Source organism: Apostichopus japonicus, chromosome 2 (genome assembly GCF_037975245.1).
Source record: "Apostichopus japonicus isolate 1M-3 chromosome 2, ASM3797524v1, whole genome shotgun sequence".
NCBI lineage: Eukaryota > Metazoa > Echinodermata > Holothuroidea > Aspidochirotida > Stichopodidae > Apostichopus > Apostichopus japonicus.
Window position 1 is genome coordinate 20,399,748 of NC_092562.1, and position 22,328 is coordinate 20,422,075.

The window sequence follows — 22,328 nt, forward strand, 5'->3', positions numbered from 1 at the left end:
TGGTTCGAACCCCGCTGACGTCTTTTGCCGATCTTTTACAGCTCGTTCATACATGGGGAGCTGTAAATATTAGTTAATCGCCTAATATCTCAGTCCATACAGTGGCGCGATGGCTTGGCGCACTGTACGAGCTGATGAATTTGACTCTCTTTTGCATCGGTTGTTCGAACCCCGGTGACGTCTTTTGCCGATCTTTTACAGCGAGTGCTTACATGGGGAGCTGTAAGTATTAGTTTATCGCCTAATATCTCAGTCGAAATAGTGGCGCGATGGCTTGGCGCACTGGATGAGCAAGACTCTCCTTTGCATCGGTGGTTCGAACCCCGCTGACGTCTTATGCCGATCTTTTACAGCTCGTGCTTACATGGGGAGCTGTAAGTATGAGTTAATCGCCTAATATCTCACTCCATACAGTGGCGTGATGGCTTGGCGCACTGTAAGAGCTGATGAGCGAGACGGTCTTTTGCATCCGTGGTTCGAACCCCGGTGACGTCTTTTGCCGATCTTTTACAGCGAGTGCTTACATGGGGAGCTGTAAGTATTAGTTTATCGCCTAATATCTCAGTCGAAATAGTGGCGCGATGGCTTGGCGCACTGGATGAGCAAGACTCTCCTTTGCATCGGTGGTTCGAACCCCGCTGACGTCTTATGCCGATCTTTTACAGCTCGTGCTTACATGGGGAGCTGTAAGTATGAGTTAATCGCCTAATATCTCACTCCATACAGTGGCGTGATGGCTTGGCGCACTGTAAGAGCTGATGAGCGAGACGATCTTTTGCATCGGTGGTTCGAACCCCGGTGACGTCTTTTGCCGATCTTTTACAGCCCGTGCTTACATGGGGAGCTGTAAGTATTAGTTAATAACTTAATATCTCAATCCATACAGTGGCATGATGGCTTGGCGCACTGTAAGAGCTGGATGAGCGAGACGGTCTTTTGCATCGGTGGTTCGAACCCCGGTGGTGACGTCTTTTGCCGATCTTTTACAGCCCGTGCTTACATGGGGAGCTGTAAGTATTAGTTAATAACTTAATATCTCAATCCATACAGTGGCGCGATGGCTTGGCGCACTGTACGAGCTGATGAGCGAGACTCTCTTTTGCATCCGTGGTTCGAACCCCGGTGGTGACGTCTTTTGCCGATCTTTTACAGCACGTGCTTACATGGGGAGCTGTAAGTATTAGTTTATCGCCTAATATCTCAGTCGAAATAGTGGCGCGATGGCTTGGCGCACTGGATGAGCAAGACTCTCCTTTGCATCGGTGGTTCGAACCCCGCTGACGTCTTATGCCGATCTTTTACAGCTCGTGCTTACATGGGGAGCTGTAAGTATGAGTTAATCGCCTAATATCTCACTCCATACAGTGGCGTGATGGCTTGGCGCACTGTAAGAGCTGATGAGCGAGACGGTCTTTTGCATCGGTGGTTCGAACCCCGGTGACGTCTTTTGCCGATCTTTTACAGCCCGTGCTTACATGGGGAGCTGTAAGTATTAGTTAATAACTTAATATCTCAATCCATACAGTGGCGCGATGGCTTGGCGCACTGTAAGAGCTGATGAGCGAGACGGTCTTTTGCATCGGTGGTTCGAACCCCGGTGGTGACGTCTTTTGCCGATCTTTTACAGCACGTGCTTACATGGGGAGCTGTAAGTATTAGTTTATCGCCTAATATCTCACTCGAAATAGTGGCGCGATGGCTTGGCGCACTGGATGAGCAAGACTCTCCTTTGCATCGGTGGTTCGAACCCCGCTGACGTCTTATGCCGATCTTTTACAGGTCGTGCTTACATGGGGAGCTGTAAGTATTAGTTAATCACCTAATATCTCAGTCCATACAATGGCACGATGGCTTGGCGCACTGTACGAGCTGATGAGCGAGACTCTCTTTTGCATCGGTGGTTCGAACCCCGGTGACGTCTTTTGCCGATCTTTTACAGCTCGTGCTTACATTTGGAGCTGTAAGTATTAGTTTTTGATTTGATTTGATTTATTTATTTGTTTTTCACGTGTAAATTTACAGTGTGAAGGAAGTCTTCCAAAAAGCGTACAACAGCTTAACAAAGTAGAAGACTCCCTGTATAAAGGAAAGAAGAAGGTATTTACATAACAATACAAAATAGAATAATTCGACAATCAATGAATACTATAATGGTGAAAATATATACGATAATAATTTGTTATCGTGCAAATGAATGGATGACTTATTACTATCTGGATATAACGTCTTTGGTGAGATGCTTTTTGAATATTTTACTGGATACTTTGATTTTGAAACTCTCTGTTATGGAATTCCATGTCTTTATTGCACGATTTCTAAGACGAAGCCTCCAAATTGAATTAATTTAGAATTATAACACACATGGTGATATCTTTATCCCAGCTAAAATTTCTGGAAGTATTAAACGCAATATAATTAGTTTTGCCAATATTAAGTGATAGTTTATTGGCAGAAAACCAGTTATTAAATTTACTTAGTTCATTAGAAATTTGAATATGGAATGAATTTGCATTTACATCTGAATCAAAGAAAATACTTGTATCATCAGCAAATAATGTAATGTTTGCAAATTTAGAAATTTGGCAGATGTCATTGACATATAAAATGAAAAGCAATGGGCCTAAAATTGAACCCTGTGGGACACCGCATTGAATTTCTGCAATACGAGAAGTAGAGTTTTTGTAAGAGGTATATTGATAACGATTTGTAATATAACTGTCTATCCAATTCAGTGTTGTTCCTCTAATACCGTAGTGGTGCAATTTACTCATTAAGATAACATGATCAATAGTGTCAAAAGCCTTTGAAAGGTCTAGAAATACACCAATGCAAGTTTTATTGTTATCTAAGCTGCTGGATAATTTGTCAATAGCATCTGCCAATGCAAGTTCAGTAGAGTGATCTGCTCTAAAAACCATACTGCTGATCACATAGAATATCATGCTTGTTAAGAAAATTAAAAATACGATTAAACATAAGCCTTTCAATTATTTTAGAAAAACACGACAACAATGATATAGGCCGGTAATTTTCGTAATTATCTTTGTCACCCTTTTTATACACCGGTATAACTTTTGAAACTTTTAATTTATATGGAAACGCGCCAGTTTGAAAAGACAAATTGCATATATGGGCCAGTGGTTTTGTAATAAAAGGGATAATATGCTTAATCATTCCCGGCTTGAAATCATCACATCCTGCTGCTTTATTGGGTTTTAGACATGAATTAGCGATTTGTTTAAGTTCTTCCTCATAAACAGGATAGGTAAAAATAGAGTGACTGTTTATATTGTCACTCATAAAGTCGTTATGTGATCCTTTATAGTTGATCTTATCAGCTAATGATGGGCCAAGGCTGACAAAGGTTAATCGCCAAAACTCCACACTCCACACTCCAAAAACACTCCAATAATTTACAAATTATTAAACGAAATCAGCGTCTACGTCGTCCCTTATAGACGCAATCGACACGTTATATTATTCACTCGAGCCTGTTTGAGCCTCAAGGAAGAAAAGTACTACGCGACGGGGCATAATACATCAACACGTAGCACTGAGACATCATCCATATGTTATTGACGTGCACACGGTGACTAGATAGCTTCGAAACGAGAAATATATGACGTAATCACTGCGATTGCGCCTATAGACGGTCGGTTATAGCTATTTATTGACCGTGAAAACATGAAAACAAATAATACATATTTAGTAGTAGAATGAATCAAATGCTGCATGTTCAAAAATCGTGCAAATCGAAATATTTCCTATGAAAAAAAGAGAAAAGGAAAAGAAACGGTTGACGGAGAATCGAAGCCGGTACCTCGCGCACCCAAAACGAGAACCATACCTCTACACCAACAGCCCGCTTGTACATAAGCTGTCATAATAACACAGCATACGCTGCTTCGACACGTTAGCCTCCAGCCAATCGGTGATAGCTATCGGTATACCTTCGACAAGAGAAATAGATGACGTAATCACATCAATTGCCTATAGCCGATCGGTAACAGCTATTTTTCGACCTTGTAAATGGTTACCCTTGTGTATCTTTTTACAGTTCCTTATTTGTATTTGTATATTTATTTGTATTTGGATATTTGTATATTTATTTGTTTCATCACATTTTACAGTGTGAAGGGAAGTGTCCTATAAAGCCTGCAAGGCTTAACAAAGTAGGAGACTCCCCAAAAAGAAAAAAGAAAGAAAAACTTAAGAATAGAAAAAGAAAAGTTAATAGTAGCATCTACAATGATGAAATAATCGAATTGACTCTTGACTTGAAATTAATAATGTTAATAAGCAATCCTAACAATCTTTATAATGATCTTAATCGCAAACACACACAAGAATAAATCCATCAATAGTGAGAAATAATTACAGTTTGGAGATTCCTTTTGAATACAGAGTAAGAAGGCTTATTCTTAACATTATCCTGGAGATTATTCCACGTTTTTATAGCACGAATACGAGGGTTAAAAGAACTTAAAGTACTTCGTTGGGATAAAACATGGGAGTCATTACAATGGCGTGTTTGATGGTTGTGGATTAGTCTATTACTATATATAAAATCTTTAAAAGCCTCGGGTAGCAATCCATTCCATGCTTTATATGCAAATGTTGCAAGCTGGACTCTTATAATATCATTTAGTTTTAATAAATTTAATCTTTTGTATAATGGGCTAGTATGATCACGTGGTGCAGCATGTGATATATGGCGGATAGCTCTCTTCTGGAGGACACATAGGTGATTAAGATTTGTACAATAGGTTCCTGACCAAATAGTCGTGCAATAAGTTAATTGGGGTAAAATCAGAGTTATATAGTGTTCTGAGTATATTTGGAGGTAAACAATGTTTTAATTTGCATATAATACCAGTATTTCTAGCCACTCTGTTACAGACTGCTGATATGTGATCACGCCACGAAAGTTTATTGTCTATGTGTACACCCAAGAACTTAGTAGTGTTAACCCGATTAATAATTTTATCATTCATGGTAATATTGTGATCCCATCTGAATGAGTGACTATCATTAAACACCATATAAATTAGTTTTTTCTATATTAAGAGATATACATATTTACAAATTATCAACGAAATCAGCGTCTACGTCATCCCTTATAGACGCAATCACACCTAACAATGTTCGCTCGAGCCTGTTTGGGCTTGAAGCAATAAAAAAGCGACGCTACGGAGCATTAAATACTAACACGTAGCTCTGAGACACCATCTATATGTAATTGACGTGCTCACGGCGACTAGATAGCTTCGACAAGTGAAATAGATGACGTAATCACATCAATTGCCTATAGCCGATCGGTAACAGTTATTTTTTGACCGTGTCAATGGTTACCAGTGTGTATGAATTTACAATTCCTTATACATATTTACAAATTATTGAACGAAATCAGCGTCTACGTCGTCCCTTATAGACGCAATCGACACGTTATATTATTCACTCGAGCCTGTTTGGGCCTCAAGGAAGAAAAGTACTACGCGACGGGGCATTAAACACTAGACTAGAATTAAAGACTAGAAACATTAAAGACATTAAAGATGGGGCATTAAAGACTAGAAACTATATAGCAGTAGAAACGAGACGTGTTATTTTCTAGCCCCGACTATTCTAAGTTTTATTCACTGCTCGTTTTGCTATTATTGCAGACTTTTCAAAAGTGAACTTGGAAATTCACACTTTACTACTATTTCGAAATTATATTCATCAATTTGATCCAGGCAACGACGCCTTCTGGCGTATGTTCGCTAAACCAAACCCTGAAATGGGTTCCACGAAACCAGAAACGATATTTAAATTAAAGGAACGCAGTGTACGTATCCTCGATAACAACTTTGAATTGCCGGAAAGATGTCGTGAGTGCTATAACTGAAGATCTCGGAAAGGACAAGATCACTACTTGTTTCAAATCATCTGGGTATAGGAATATTACCCTTGATCACAGAAGAGATGCTGACATTCTATTGGAAACGGGAGCGGTTATTAATGACCTGACGTGCGACGTACTTGGCGTATCAAGAACTTTTTCAACGGTAAGCCTATTTGGGGTACCACAATAAATAACTGATGAAGAACTTTCTGAGAAACTATCCGAATTCGGTTGTACCCTTAAAAGTAACTGGCATCGAAATTCATACCCTGAATATCCGAAAATTGAAAATTGAAAATGGGATACGCAACGTAAGATTGGAGCTGCCCGCTGACGTTAAGAGCCTACTCCCTACGCCGTTACTATTGTGATGCCGTTGGTCATCATATTTGTCGCCCTCTATTTGTCGTAGGCTACATTACGTAATAATTACAGGTCACGTGATGTCTGCTCACCAGCTCAGCTGAAGCAGACCTCAAGACTTGTGACCAGTCTTCGCTCCCGATCTGAATCGTTTGGTTCGGTAGTAGCCCTGGCTCCGACCATTGTGGTCGTACTTGTATCTGTCTTTTATTCGTCTTTTATACACTTTTGTACGTATCGTTATAGGACTCTACTTCGGTATTGAGACCTCGTTTTTGACCATTATCGTTAAGTACATGTTTTTCTACCTATTATTGAGGGCTTCGTGCCGATGTATTGTTTGTACCGTGGCTGGTTATAGTAATAGATTGTGAAATCTACACAGCGCTTGTTCTTTACTCGTTTATCTATGTGTTATATCTTTTGCATGTAATAGCGAGATTTAAGGCTCGTCGTTACTAACATACAACCATCCAAGCCGCATTTGTTTCCATACCACCACCAGTCCTCAGCAGGGAATATTTGGACGCCCCAGAATCTTAGACTGAGTTAGCGTTACACTATAAACGGCGAACACATACGCCTAAAACATAACAGTCAATCGAAGGTATGTAATCAGTGTCTGGGAACAGATCATATGAAGAAAAACTGCCCAAAGTACGTTTGAGGGTCATCGAGAAGCAAATTGCCCTTCTGTTGTATGCTTTCACTGTCAGGGACTCGGGCATAAGAGCTTTAATTGTCCGGAAAGAACAGAAGTAGACGACGAATACAATGGCGATGAGACCAATGAACGAGTCAATCCCAAGACAACCGCAGACAGATCTGAGCACACAATAGAGCATGACCAGGCCAATACAGATCTGAACAGAATGGACCCGCCCCCAAACATCCAGCAAAAGACATCTTCAATGGAACACAGCCGAGCAAACACAGACAAACAACGGGAATCAAAGATTGGTAAGAAAACTTCGCAAAAGGAACAAAAGGCAGCCACACCGACACAAAGAATATCAGGAATCAGGTAAAAAGCAGAGGTTTCATTCACTAATCCAACCAACAAGACAACAGAAAATCCACAACCCCCCAAAAGGAAAATGTCATCATGTGATGCAGAGCAGTTCATGACGGTCAAGTACAAGAAGAAAAGGCTAATCCCAAACCTGACAAGAGCGAGGAATTTCAGACCAGGTGAGACCAATGTGAGACCAAGGGCTACCTCAACTAAAACTCTGCAGAAATGAACCTCATAACAAATATATTCATTTTGATGGCGCTACCAGTTACTGCTGCAAAAGCTGACCGGAGACAAAGTACCCCGAACGAACTTGAACATACTGATAAAGTCAATGCTGTTATTTTAATTGAACACAATATCTCATGTATGCATTACGACTTTACATCATTTAATAATCTCCCTATCCATGATGATTTATCTATCTTTCATCACAATAGTCGTAGTTTGAATCAAAATTTAAATGATATTACCACTTTTCTCTCTCTACTCAGGGATGATTTCTCAATTATCGGATTTTCTGAAACTTGGCTAAATGACAGTATCTCACCTCTAATAAGCATTAATAATTTCACGTTAATAGAACAACATCGCAGCGGCCGACGAGGAGACGGGGTATATTTATTTGTTAACAATACCATGAGTTTCAAACATAGACCGGACCTGTCGACATTCAATCCGTCGATTGAATCTATATTTGTTGAGACTACAACTCTTATAGTATAATAAAGAGAAATGTATTATTGGCGTAATCTATAGACCACCAAATGCTTCGATAGATGATTTTAATGTTCATTTACAATGTATTCTTAAGTCATAACGCATACCAAATTTAAATCCTATACAGGCGCGTATCCAGGATTTTCTAACCCGGGGGGGCGCGAATTACTATCTAAGCGGAGCGCCACCATCGGTTGGCGCGGAACGTACAAGAAAATTTTTGGTTTTGATACCCCCCAGATCACCGGAAATGGCACTTCTCGGGCATTGAAAATGAGCAACCAGATGTACACTTTTGCCTAAGAACCAAGTATTTCCCAAAAGTTTTTTTTTTTCATCCATAACCTTTTTGAAGATTGTCACCAGTCACACATCATGTTCGACCTCATTGCATGTCCTATGGATCATTGCTTTTGTAGGTGATTCTACGTCACGGCCCACAATATCCGAAAGCCCCACTTTTCAAGGTTTTAAGCCCATTATTTGTTGAGAATTTGAAAATTCACATTTCTCGTGAATAAAATCACTTGAAAACATACCCATAATGGTTGCACAAAATTCAATCTATGGATAACCAATATAGATAAACCTCCTTCAACCCCTATAACAGACAGGTCAAAATTGCACGAGTAGAGGAAAGTATGATGTATAATGTTGGTCAGGAAATTTTCTAAAATTCCGATACAGTTAATTTATTGGTGTAGAAATATTGCAACCTCTTATAATGGCTATTGTAAAACTTGGTTGAAGGAACAGAAAAATAGCAGATATTTCCGATATCAGGTATATCGAAACCGAACACTACACACATAGGCGTAGGTCCCGTAGGAGGCGGGGGCTGCAGCCCCCCCCCCCCCCCCCGCAACCAAATTTTTTCCAATTTTTTTCGGACACCTACTGAAAGAAAAATAAATAGCAATGAATAGCTTAAAAATGATCTCCTTGGTAATTAAAATAAAGTTGTAAGCTTGGCCGACATTACTACTGTAAAAGAGAGTTTTGACATAAATGGATCTGTATGCTTTTTCTCCATCTACATAAGACATTTCGTTGTTTACATTAGCATTTGGCGGTATACTGTGCAACTTTCACGGACTGTGCGGTACACGATGTCATGCAATATAATGACCGATGTTTGCTTATATGATATTGGCATCGATATGTTGAACATGCGCTTCGCGCGCGAAAAATGTTGGCTTTTTTTTCGGGCAAGTCATTACAGCCCCCAAATCCAATTGGGCTCCTACGCCTTTGACTACACACATAGACAGTTTTTGAGGCTGTTCATCGTGGAAAATGCATTTCAATGCTCACTGATATGATGTTATATCTGCTCTTTGCTTTACAAATTCGAACAGGCGTGTAGCGAGTAATTGCCTGTAGGCAAACTATCTAAGCGAAGCGCCACCATGAGTTGGCGCGAAGCGTACAAGAAAAATTTTGGCCGAAAATGCTTCCCAGATCGCTGGAAATGACACTTCCCAGGCCTTGTAAGTTGCATCTAAGCATTGTCTATTTTGAAATTACTAGCGATGTCATAAAGAAAATTTGCTCGGGGGGGGGGGGCGGTCGCCCCCTTCCCGAAATGTTCCCCGACGACTCGGTCGAGTTCAAGACCAGCCACAGTTGGTTCCATATAGCACAATTCTACAATTGTTTAAGGCGTCCATACACACACACGCGTTATGATAGACCATATATAGTATTTATATAGATACATTAGTGAGAGAGGAAAAATGGAAACGTCAAAAATGGAGTTGTCGATGTAAGGGGTAGGGTGAGGCGCACACCCCTTCCGTAATCCTTGATCTGTCACTGGCTACCTGTGTAATAGGGATCAGCGCTTTAACTATGACTGTTCCTCTTCCTCTTTCCGAGGTCTTGGCTATCTTCTACTCCCTCCTTTCTCCCTTTTCCCTCTTTTTTTCTTTTTCTTTTCCCTTCCTTCCTCTCCTCCTTTTCTTTTTTTTCCCCCTCCTTTTCCCTTTTTTCTTCTCTTTTTTTCTCTCCTCTTTTCCTTACCCGGGGGGCGCGCGCCCCCAACGCCCCCCTGGATACGCACCTGCTATATCATGGGAGACTATAATATCGATCTAACCAACAAACACAAATCCGCTAGTTTCTTAAACACTATTTACGCATACGGATTCACACCAACAATTAGCAAGCCCACCCGTATTATTGGTACTTCGGCCACCTTAATTGATAATATCATCACCAATGTTACCTATACCATTACATCAAGAATTCTGATTAACCGATCTAAGTGATCATATACCCATTTTTATTAAAGTTCCCGCCAGAAAAATATATACCAAAGAGCCCTATTCACGCTAGAAATTGTACTACCAATAATATAAGACGATTTGTATCAAAAATCAAAGAAAACGAATGGGACGATGTCCTCGATAAACATGACGTCAATGTTGCTTATGATACATTTTACAATATTTTAGATTCAACTTATAATGATTGCTTTCCATACCGTAAAATAACTAAAATATGTAAAAAGAAACATCATTGGATCACAAAGGGTATACTAACATCTATTCGAAGGGAAAATAAATTGTTCAAACGTTACATTAAAAATTCGACAGAAAGTAATGACTTCTTATAATACATTTCGTAATAAGCTTAATCATGTTATTAGATTCTCTATAAAAAGATTATATTTTAATAACAAATTTTATGATGCTAGAAATAATTCGAAGAATACCTGGAATATAATTAATGAAATTCTTCATAATGATCGCGAAAAATCAACATATCCTGCTTCTTTCCAAAATGGCGATCGAGAGACCAATGACATATATCGCAAACGACTTCAATAACTTCCTTATTAATCTTGGTCCTTAATTGGCAGACAAGATTACGAGCAAAGGGACGCATAATAAGTTTATGCATAAAATTATTAACAACAATTCGATTTTTACATTTCCTGTATGTGAGGAGGAACTTGCGACTGCTTGTCTAAAACCTTATAAAGCAGCAGGATATGATGATTTTAAGCCAGGTATAATTAAACACATTATTCCTTTCATTACTAAGTCTTTGACTCATATTTGTAACATATCTTTTAATACTGGAACCTTTCCAGATTCGTTGAAAATTGCAAACGTTATTCCGATTTTTAAAAAGGGCGACGCAGATTTATACGAAAACTATAGACCCATTTCATTACTCTCATGTTTCTCGAAAATCATTGAAAGACTTATGTTTAATCGAATTTTTAATTTTCTTAACAAATATGACATTCTATGCAACCAACAATATGGCTTTCGACAATATCATTCTACTGAACTTGCACTGGCAGATGCCGTTGACAAAATGTACAGCAGTCTTGATAATAATAATCTTGTTTGGGTGTGTTCCTAGATCTTTCCAAAGCGTTCGACACTATTGATCATACCATTCTACTTAGTAAATTACAACATTATACGGCATTAGTGGAACGACGCTGAACTGGATCGATAGTTATATATCTAATCGGTATCAATATATCTCTTACAAAAACACTCATTCTCATCTTGCAGAAATTCAATGCGGTGTTCCACAAGGCTCAATTCTAGGCCCTTTACTGTTTATTATATATGTCAATGACATCTGCCACGTTTCAGAAATCGCAAACATTACGTTATTTGCCGACGACACAAATATTTTTTTCGAATCAAATGAAAATGAAAATTCATTTCATATTAAAGTGTCTTCTGAATTACATGAATTTAATGACTGGTTTGCCTCTAATAAGCTAACGCTTAACATTGGCAATACGAATTATATTGTTTTTAGCTTTTCAGCTGGGATGAAGATATTTTTATGGGAGGTAAAATTCTCAAACAAGTATTTTCTAATAAATTTTTATACATATTGATCATCAACTTTCATGGAGTGAACATATTTCTGTAGTGTGCAGGAAAGTTGCAAAGAATATAGGAATTTTATCAAAATTGAAACACTACTAATACCTGCCACAACAAATATTAAAGATCCTTTATCAAACTTTAGTGGTCCCACATTTTTCTTATTGCTCGATAATTTGGTCTGGCACACGTGATAGTAATTTTACGCCACTTATTATATTACAAAAGAAAGCTGTCCGTCACATATCACATGCTGCACCACGTGATCACACTGCAGCCTTCTATTCAAGGATCTGAATGTATTGAAAATTAATGACATAATACGTGTAAATCTTGCCACCTTCACTTATAAGGCGTGAAATGGACCCCTACCTAATGCATTTCATAATTATTTAATCAGTAATTCGGATATACATCACCGCAACACAAAACACGCAAATCATGCGCATTATCACAAGACGAATACCTCAACAGGAATGTTAAGCCTCAGAAATCGAGCAATAAGAACATGGGATTCTATTACTGACATTACTAAAAATAAATCATCCTGTAAAACATTTAGAAAATGTTTTATTAAAGAAATAATTGCATCATATTAATTAAAATATCATATAATTAATTTATTGTCGAAACGATTCATTTGGTACATATTTTTTCTTCTCTTTTCTTTCTTCAGGAAGTCTTCTACATTGTTAAGCTATTGTATGCCTTATAGAAGACTTCCTTTCACATTGTTTATGTGCACGTGAAAAAACAAAATAATCAAATCAAATCAAATCAAATTTTCATATTTCGTGACGCACATCGGGGGGGGGGGGGGGGTGGAAAAATGAAGTCAACGAAGCTCCAGGAGAAATAGTCACTGGAGCAACTCATAAGTTAGAATACTTGTTGACATCTGTGGTAACGGATTCAAAATTTTTGTAATTACGAAATAATAAGAATAATTCTTAATTACGGAACAATAATTCGTTATTGCGAAATATCAATTCATATAATTAAGAACAACCCAGAACATTTTTTTTTTCGTGCGGCACGGATAGGCTTGCGTAAGAAACTTGAGTATGTACTTCCCTTCTAATTCTACAGCGGTAGTTAATATGGCGCTATACAGATTCATCAGACAAACATGTGCAGTGACCGTTTTAATCCGGCGATGAATCTGGTGATAAATCTGAATCCTGGGATGAATCCTGTGATGAATCCTGTGACGAATCCTGTGATGAATCCTGTGATGAATCCTGTGATGAATCCTGGGATAAATCCTGGGATGAATCCTGGGATGAATCCTGGGATGAATCCTGGGATGAATCCTATGATGAACCCTGGGATGAATCCTGTGATGAATCCTGGGATGAATCATGGGATGAATCATGGGATAGCTTCAGGTTGGTAGTAGATAGCAGTGAACTCCATCACAACAATGGTCACCCTTTAGTACACGTGCGGCCATGTGAAATTAAACATCTTCTCTCGTAACTGATTCACATACAATCGTCAAAAGTAAGCTCTAGGCTAGACCGATACAATATGTTTGTCATTTCCCCATGTTCCTTATAAAAAAAGTCATTTTAAGCTATCTCGAATTGCTCTGTTAAATCGATTAAGCGTTCGCATGTTGCATTTGCCGAGGTAGCATTCGTATCTCCGTGTGAGGCTAGCCGTGTAGTGTTCCTTCGAATAGTTGTTGTTGGTAGCAATTTCACGATATGAAAGTTGATGCTGTAGCAGTAGAATGTATATACAGTACAAACATATTATTTCAACGTTACTATGCAGTATGCTAAGCTAGGTGTATAATTAAATGTAGGATCGCAGACTGCAATAGAAACCAGTTAAATTAGCTTAGCCTTTACAATCATTTATTTTCAGTCTGCTAATTCTGTACCGATTTCTTTAGGTCTAGGCCTAAGTATTACTAGTTATACAAATTACAAGGGTTTCAGTTGTTTTCCGCATACGTTACTTTCCGCTGATTACTTTCCGCTGAAAAAATTCTTCTGCGGAAAACACTGATTTTTCACTTGCCTGTACACTATATTTTTCCGCAATTTTGAGATACCAAATTCAGGCAGGATGATTAAAATAACATGAGAAAGTATCAAAGAACGTCGATCAAGGATGGTTAGACTGAGTTCATGTCAGAAAAGTTAAGCTGCTTATAATTTAGAGGAGGCTTGGGGTGTTCGTAATTACGAATTATTAAAGAAGCATATAATACTGGGCAAAGGGACGCCCGCGTTATGAAGGATTGAGTATCTAATTAAGTATTAAATATTCGGCCCGCGTTATGATGGTTTAAAAAAAAAGGTGTAAAAGGCGGTATCTTTGATTTTCGCTGGAAATAAAATGGCTGTATAAGTAAGCCTTACAGCCTAAGCTACAAGTACAACCTTAGCTACTGTATCCTAAATCTAGTCTCGAAGCTACATGAGTCCTGTTACAGTCAAATCCTATCTTATCCATCTTCCTAAATCCTTCCATGTGCCTAAAAATTTCAGTAAGTCATTCTGTTCCTCCAAAAAAGAAACGGTACTTTCCGTTGAAAAAAACGTTGTTTTCCGCTGACAAATTTGTTTGCGGAAAACACCGTTTTGTTTCAGCGGAAAGTAACGTGTGCGGAAAACAACGGTACCCAATTACAAGACATTGCACCATGTACACTCAGTATAGTAAAGGCTTCATATCAATTGACGCACCTTCGTAATTGACGCACCTTCAAATATTACTAGCAACGATACAACCTAAACTTTTTGCAGTCAAGCAGAGCTACATATTCGATGAGTTTTATTCCATTGCAGGTATATGCTGATCAAATTGTTTTTTTTTAACACCCTCCCCTTACTCCCCAGTTTTGCATATATTTGGGGCATTTGGAAATCTTACTCCCAAAAAATAGCCAAAATTACCACAATATAATACCACTACTCTCTGGGACCTGATCAATCATAGCTTAGAGGCTCAGGGCATAATAGCACACAGTATCCAATGTCGATGGATGTATACTTACAGTAGGCCTACACTACAGTTATCTTCTTGACGAATGTGTCAATTTAGGGGTATGAAAGAACTTGATGTGGCATACATTTTGTAGCCAAATTCTGCTCAATTGTAGGTTGCATAGGCACAGAGCAATAAAATTTTTGAGATCATTATGTTTCTGAGGAACTACACACATAAAAAATGTGTACAGTTGAGTGATTTGGATTTTTTGTTAATCAAATCCTTAAGTGCGTCAGTTATGAGCCCACCATGCTACTGTTCATATATTGTTATATGGCCTGGGTAATGTTAGGCTAGTGTATCAACTGATTAGGAGTAGGCCTATAGTGCAGATCAGCCTAGCTGAGGAAGCCTTTCAATGCATTAGGAGGTTTTAGTTGAAATGGCCCCCTTTGATAACTAAAAAAAGGCCGGATGAGAGAGGTGAGGATGATACAGCCCCAGGACCATGGTCAATTTGAGCAACCAGAAAAGTATGAAAGATCCAGGAAAATATGGGATATGAATCATGATTATACAGAGTGCAAAATTACAGGTGACATAATTAGCCCCAGGCCCCCATTTGGCTCTTGGTGCCTTTGCTGTCAGAAGGACATTTCATCAATTTAATGCAGCAGAAATTGTATTTAGTAGAACCTTGGTAAGATGGTTGTGGCAGAATTTAATTGCCATTTGCAGGTTTAATACTAAAAGGCTAGTAATGGTGTGCAAAAAAGGTTCCATATTTTGTTTCAAATAAAACAGATTCTGGTGGGTTCCATTGATCACTGGGTACGGAACAAGAACATTGTGTCCATAATATTCGAAATCCTATGGCCTGGGGTGACCAAGTTATATTTGCATATTTTACTTTTTAGATCTTTTAGGCTGCATTGTCATATAAGCTACTGCAATAACATCCCCCAAACCCTCATCTAGACCTACGTTTTCTTCTCATTTTATTTGTTACCTTTACTTTTAAACAGATACTAAAAATGACGTCATTAGCAGAACAACTAAAGAAGCTTGCAGTTCCTCAAGGAAGGAACCTTGCAAATGCCCGTGAGAAAAGGCGGAAGTCAATTCTCTTTGACTCCAAGGAAGCAGCTGGACTTAACAGAGAAACAGTTTATGCAATTGGTTTGTGTTTTTTGAGCATGTCAGTTTTGACCGCATGTCGTGTACTTACTGTACGTCTGAGATTCCATGCTAAGGAGCTTAATTTTCTCAATTCTCCTCTCCAATATTACAGAGATCCCAATCAGCAGTGACAAATCCCAAGTATATGAAGCCAGTATCAATATTTAATGATCTGTGTTATTAATTCTCAAATAGAACGTTCACCATCAAAAGCATGTGTAGCAAACTTGAAGAATAAGTACAGTATACATAGGATCAGACTTCATAAAATATCTTACCAAAGAAAAAATTTTACTTTATCAATCTCTTGCTCAAATGGAAACAAATATCTAGTCCTGTAGTATAGGTTAAGAACCTGTCAAAGTCAGGCTGGTCTGGGTGTGGGTAGAACTCTCTGAAGTGAAGAGATGAATTTTCTAAGCAAACAGAGAGAGGAATGCTCATGGAAACGTTAAAAATACTCTTGGTAAAAGTTCATGAAACCTTATATTTTATCTGTTAAAAATATATTGTTATCAGATGGTAATACTTTACTACATTAAACAGAATTTTAAGCCTCTATGAGGTGTTCTGGTCCTTTCAAATATTTGACAAATTGTTAGCTAATTGCAGTAAATATGTATTCACAATGGCCCCCACCCAAACAAGTACTCCAATCAAATAGATACCTGTAGTGGCTTCTGAAAAGCTTCGTGTGTAAAAGAGAATACTGCACTTGCAGCTTACTGACACAGTTTAACCCCTAATATAAATACAGTAACTGAAATGTAACAAGAAGCAGATAGTGAATGTACAAAGTCTTGATAAAGAAAGAGAAAAAATGACACACACCCTCGTACCTAGGAAGCAAAGGAAACTCTGAAATTATTCCCCAAATGTAAAATACTGTAAAATCACAAAGTTAAACTAAACATGGGAAGTAAATCTGCAGTATCTGGTGAACATGAGTAGATAAAACGAAGGATGAAAGGTTAGGGACGGACTGGCTTGTACAATGGAATTGAAAGAGTTAGTGGTAGGTTTGGGAATGGGGTTAATAAGAGTAACATGATCTTTATTCTTTTAACTCTAAATGTTAAAAACATTAAACTGGACAAACTGATAAGGTCTTTCTTTTTGTTGCGGTTGTCTCCCTACTTCACCTTGAAGCCTGCCCAAAAGGCATTGGCTTGTGTGCAGGTAACAGTACTTAACATTATCTTTAAAGTTGAAAATTTAAAATAGATATAGAAATGTAACATAAAAGTGGTGTCCTTTGCGACTAACAGGAATTATGACTATACACTTTGGTTTTGCTCTTTCATCATGTACTCCAGCAGTCTCTCACTTCCCATCAACATAAGTTGACCATACAGGTTTAACTAAACATGGAAAGTAAATCTACAGTGTCTGGTGAACATGAAAAACACTCCCTTCCACACTCCGACAGAGGAATCATGTATTATTCCGTCCATGCTCAGAACTACCTATACTGTACATCAAGTAGTCCATCACTGTCTCACTTCCACACAGAGGAATCATGTATTAATCGGTCTATGCTAGACTACCAATACTCTGTCATGTATATCACAGGGATGTGCCCTAGATGGGCGGCACCGCCCAGCACTAAAAATTACCGTCCATCACTGTCTTAAAAATCGTGAATCCGCCCAGTACTATTTTCATCTAAAATCCTGAAATTCCAAAGAATATATTCAACATAAATTGGGCCTAGTCTATGCCAAAATCATACAGGTTAATAATGCATCAGTTACGCATGCGAGAAACATTACTTACGGCTCTCAATCGGTCCCTTTGTAGAATCTCTTTGAAAACAAACTAATCACTTTTACCAGGTACGTAATATATTTCACTAAAAAAAATTTAAAAATGTAAATTTTTAACAAAACTAGTACTTGTGTATGTGCTTAAAAAGCTACACAAGTGCCAGCATTGGGCATCTGAGCCCCCTTTAAAAATCGAAACATTTCTCAAAGGGGAGAGGGAACCACTTAGACCGCTCCCCCAGGACGGCGATCAGTATACCTGGCACTTATGAAATCCTGGGCACATCCCTGAATCATGTATATCAATGCTCATATGTATGTCAATGCGACAACCCTCATCTTCTTTTCTTCAGGTGTAAATGGAGTACAAGAACTTGCCACAATTGATCCAAGCTTTCAAGAGTTTGAGGAAACTCTCTTCAGTGAAGGTTCAAAGACTATGGAGCGATCAGTACAGACAGTAGAAGTCAACAAAAACCTGGACAAACATATCAGGTCTTTTTTGTTGCAGATGTCTCCCTACTTCACCTTGAAGCCTGCCCAAAAGGCAATGGAATGGCTTGTGTACAGGTAACTATGACAATATCTTCATTTAGTATGTATACTTCTTTCTTTCCTGCTTAAAATGTCATGTGTTTTAAACTTGCTTTTCAAATGTCTCATTTCCTAATTTTCTAATGTACTGAACACTGTCCCAAGAATAGAGTTACCCTAAAGTGGTTATTAAAGCTGTTGCCCATGCTAACCATCAACTAAACTGGCTGCCTTTTTGGCCTGATGAATGTAGTCAATGCAATCCATGTCTTTAAACTTGAACATTCTTTCTAGCAATGGGATTATAGTGGGAATGAGTTGTCTTTCTTTCAGCACCATTTTCTACGTCTCTCTCTTTAATCTTCTTACAGGTTTGGGATTCATGAATACAACATTAACGATGTAATGATGGCAATTATGCCCTACCATACTACCAAGGTCTTTGTCAGGGTTGTACAGATCATTGATCTGTCATCGAAATCTCATCCATGGAACTGGCTGAAACCTATACAGGTAGGAACCGCCATTTGATGTTACAAAGGCCCTATAGTAATATAGTTTCAAAAGAACTCCACAAATTTATGTTAACCCTGGCCACCTGCATTTTTTTATCAGTGTCCATCAACACTGTATGTATATTATTGTAATTTTTTTTTTTTTTTAAACAGATTAAAATTAAGAGATTTTTATTATCCCGAGGAAGAACTCTATACAAGTAACCCATTATACGAATCCATTTCAAACTAATTTTGATGTAACAATTTATTTCTTGTTTGAATAAGGCTAGAGAAGCAGACTTTAGAAATGAGCTGGATTAAACATTTAAAATTGACCTGTATTGATTATTTATGTTCTCAAAGATGCAGCATGTGGGTCACGTGCAGCCGCAAGTGAGCATGAGGCTTCGAAAACCCTTAAATGTGGTCTGTCGAATCCCATTGCAAGGGAAACGTGAAATATGTGTTTTAGGGGCTGGTTTATATGACCTACTTGTGGTGGAACATTCAACATAACAGATTGAAACAATGCACATATTAAACTTGATGATCTAGTTCCTATATGAATTTAAAATCTCTAAAATATCTTTGCTTTCAGGAGACTGGGGTATCACTCTCTAGAAGTACAGTACTGACTCATTGCTGGAAAGATCCAGGGTTCCTTCAGTTTGTGTGTAATATGGTGCCTTATGCCATAAAGGTATTGTATGGCAGTTTCTGTCGTAACTTTCTATTTCTTTTTGTGTCAAGGTTCTTTGTGCCGTGCTGCTGTGGCTATCGAGCATTGCTTCTTGAGAACAAGAGCATTTAATTAGCATATTTGCCATAGTGATTAGTGATACAAACAAGACCATTGCCAGTGTTTTACTATTGTTATCATGACCTCTTAAGTTTCTTGAGACTTTCTTCGAAGGAGTAATAAATAACCTTGAGGTGACTCAGTAGGCGTTATAAAAGCTTAGATTTTTTTCTTAAATAGTTTGGAAATTTTATGTTGTATCAAACTAACACGCTATTTGTTATCAACATAAGCCCTTTTTCTTTTTTCCCCGGAAGCTGAGCAAATTACCATTGCAAAATTTTGTCTCTGTCATTCCCTCTCTACTGAAATCAATGAGATATTCCTGTTAACCTTTAAATGTATTCATGGTATTGCGCCACACTACTTGGGTGAACTTGTTCAAAGTTATACCCCAACTCGCCGTCTGCGCTCTAGCACCCAATCATTGCTCTCTATGCACCCTGTGTCCACTAAATCTTATGGTGAGCAATCTTTCCAGTACTCCTCAACCCTCCTTTGGAATAAACTCCCACTCAACATAAAGAATGTCGTGTCTGTGGAGATGTTCAAAACTGTTTTGAAGACACACCTGTTTTCATTGTGATAATTGTTATGTTTACTCTTATTGTATATTGTGTACATATCTTTCACTTTCTTTTGTGCAGCGTGGCGAGACTTTATTGTAAGTTGCGCTATATAAGAACTGTTTATTATTATTATTCTGTTTTTTTTTTACCTACTCAAGGCGCACAAAGCTGTCAAGGGTAGGGATCCATCAAGGTCAGACTCTGCTCTCCGGATCATGTTTTCCTTCTACGCCTCCACGGTGATAGGGGCCATGGAGCATGGGAAATCCATGAAAGAGCAGTTCCTGGCCACCTTGGTGCCATTCTTGATGAAGGGTTTGAAATCGTCCTATGTGGACTACAGAGTGGCCTCTTACATGGTACTCAGCCAGATGTCTGCCCAGGCTACATTGGATGAAAGATTACTGCTGCCCATTATGGACACTATGTGCAAGGTAAAGATGGTGGCTTTGAAAAATAAGAATTCTCTCTGATAGTAATAGATGCATTGTGAAAACATGGCAACTTGTGATTCTCTGATGCAGAGTTTACAATAAAGGGTCTAATCTGAGCTATCTCTTAGGTCACTGCTGTCTTTCCTCAACCTAATTTTTCATGGTTTTTCATAGTTTTCATGGTATTAGATAATTTTCAAAAATTTTCTCAGAACCGTTTGTTAAATTAGCTATTCAAACACAAACTTTCCTGGGATCAGTTAAGGGAGATGGTGTGGGGGATTGTTGGACAATGCTGCTATGTTATTTACAGCCAAAAGTAATACAAAAAACAATAATATAGCAGAAGCTTCCTACTCGCAATGTTTTATTTTCGAAAAGTTTGAAAAGAGAGAATGTCACCGTTTTCAACTTTCCTAGATGAATTTCTTGAGCAAAAACATGTGATCACTTGATTTCAAAGTTTGATTACAATAGATGGTGATGATCTAGCCCTCCCCCTACCCTTTTATTGTTCTATCTGGGTAACCTCCCCACTCCCCACACAAACACACATCTATCCCACACCTTATCGGCTAAATATTTGCTATTGTTTTCTTAACTTTTCAGAACAGCCACCCATCTTTGGAGGAAGATATGATCTCGTGTCTGGCAATCATTTATCAAACCCAAGATGTGAGGGAGCTTCAAGACAGGTGAGCTTGGAAGTCTACATAGCTCAGCCTCAATCTGAGACCAGTGGAACGATGGAAATGATGATATTTGGAAATGGAAAGTTCCATCTATACTAATCTACTCTGAAAGTCGACTGAGCCATGGGGCAATGTTTTTACATCTTGAAACTGAACATCTTGAAACTGATTACTTAGCCTTTATCCTTCCCTTGTGACCCTCCCTGTCCTTCCCCCCCCCCCATCTGGCCCTAGCATCATACCAGCTGTTGGAGACATTGCGATCGGAACAGTCTGCTATCTTTCAAGACAAACTGGTATTTACGTTAAAACGGGTTCTTGTTATTTTCAGTGCATTGACGACCATGTCTGATTCGTCCAGTTTGCTGCCCTCTCTCAAGAAGCTGACCTCCACCAGAGACATCAATCCCTTCCTACTGGCCTTGCTCCGGAAGTTGGTCAGTGTATTGTTATCCGAGGATGAGGAGATCACGGATAAATCACATGACAAGAAGAGGATGGAAGAATTGATGGAGAGGCTGATTGCAGAAATAAGTCTTGATAGGAAAATGTCACTATCGTTAATCAGGTAGATTCATCCTCGTCGACTCAATCGTTTGGATTGGACGGTGTATGGTACTGACATGGATGGAAAGGGGAAGGGGGTAGGAGAGGGATTAAGGAGGAGTAGGTGACAAGAAACACAAGGTTCCTGCAACTAACTCATGCATGCATGCATTGTAATCTTTGCCCCTGGAGGTGTTGTGAATCAAGCAGTCACATTTGGTGGAATAGTAGAGTGGTTCTGCACTAGTGATGATGGCTCCGTTCTTGTGTCCTCAGCTACAACAAAGGCCTTCTGAGCTGATATCCAAATATAAAATAAAAAAAGGAATAGTGGCCCTACCTGATCCACCTGTAGGTTGCTGAATAAAACAAAGGGCATACGATGTGAAAGTTCCCTCGATTTTGGATTTCACTGGGTAAGAGTGGGACATGATTTTAGGACAGGATGCACAGTAGGCACTGCTATTGTTTGATATTGCTTCAGTCTTGCTGCAGGGGATTTTGAAAAAACTGTTGCAGCTTTGGTT

General features: G+C 38.6%; 1 protein-coding gene across 2 annotated transcripts in view; it reads left to right on the forward strand.

Annotated features, from left to right (window-relative positions):
• Positions 1 to 13,209: 13,209 nt before the first annotated feature.
• Positions 13,210 to 22,328, forward strand: part of LOC139981543 (HEAT repeat-containing protein 1-like) — a 45,626-nt gene continuing 36,507 nt past the window's right edge. Inside the window, exons 1-8 of one of the 2 annotated variants that reach the window (XM_071994018.1) lie at positions 13,210 to 13,345; positions 15,811 to 15,964; positions 18,084 to 18,300; positions 18,636 to 18,777; positions 19,360 to 19,461; positions 20,288 to 20,563; positions 21,173 to 21,258; positions 21,587 to 21,823. In XM_071994018.1, the coding sequence (XP_071850119.1) occupies positions 15,820 to 15,964; positions 18,084 to 18,300; positions 18,636 to 18,777; positions 19,360 to 19,461; positions 20,288 to 20,563; positions 21,173 to 21,258; positions 21,587 to 21,823 (1,205 nt within the window). In that variant the 5' untranslated portion in view covers positions 13,210 to 13,345; positions 15,811 to 15,819. Of the gene's footprint in view, positions 13,346 to 14,869; positions 15,381 to 15,810; positions 15,965 to 18,083; positions 18,301 to 18,635; positions 18,778 to 19,359; positions 19,462 to 20,287; positions 20,564 to 21,172; positions 21,259 to 21,586; positions 21,824 to 22,328 lie in introns of those variants that run through there. The other variant, XM_071994009.1, reaches the window with a different exon arrangement.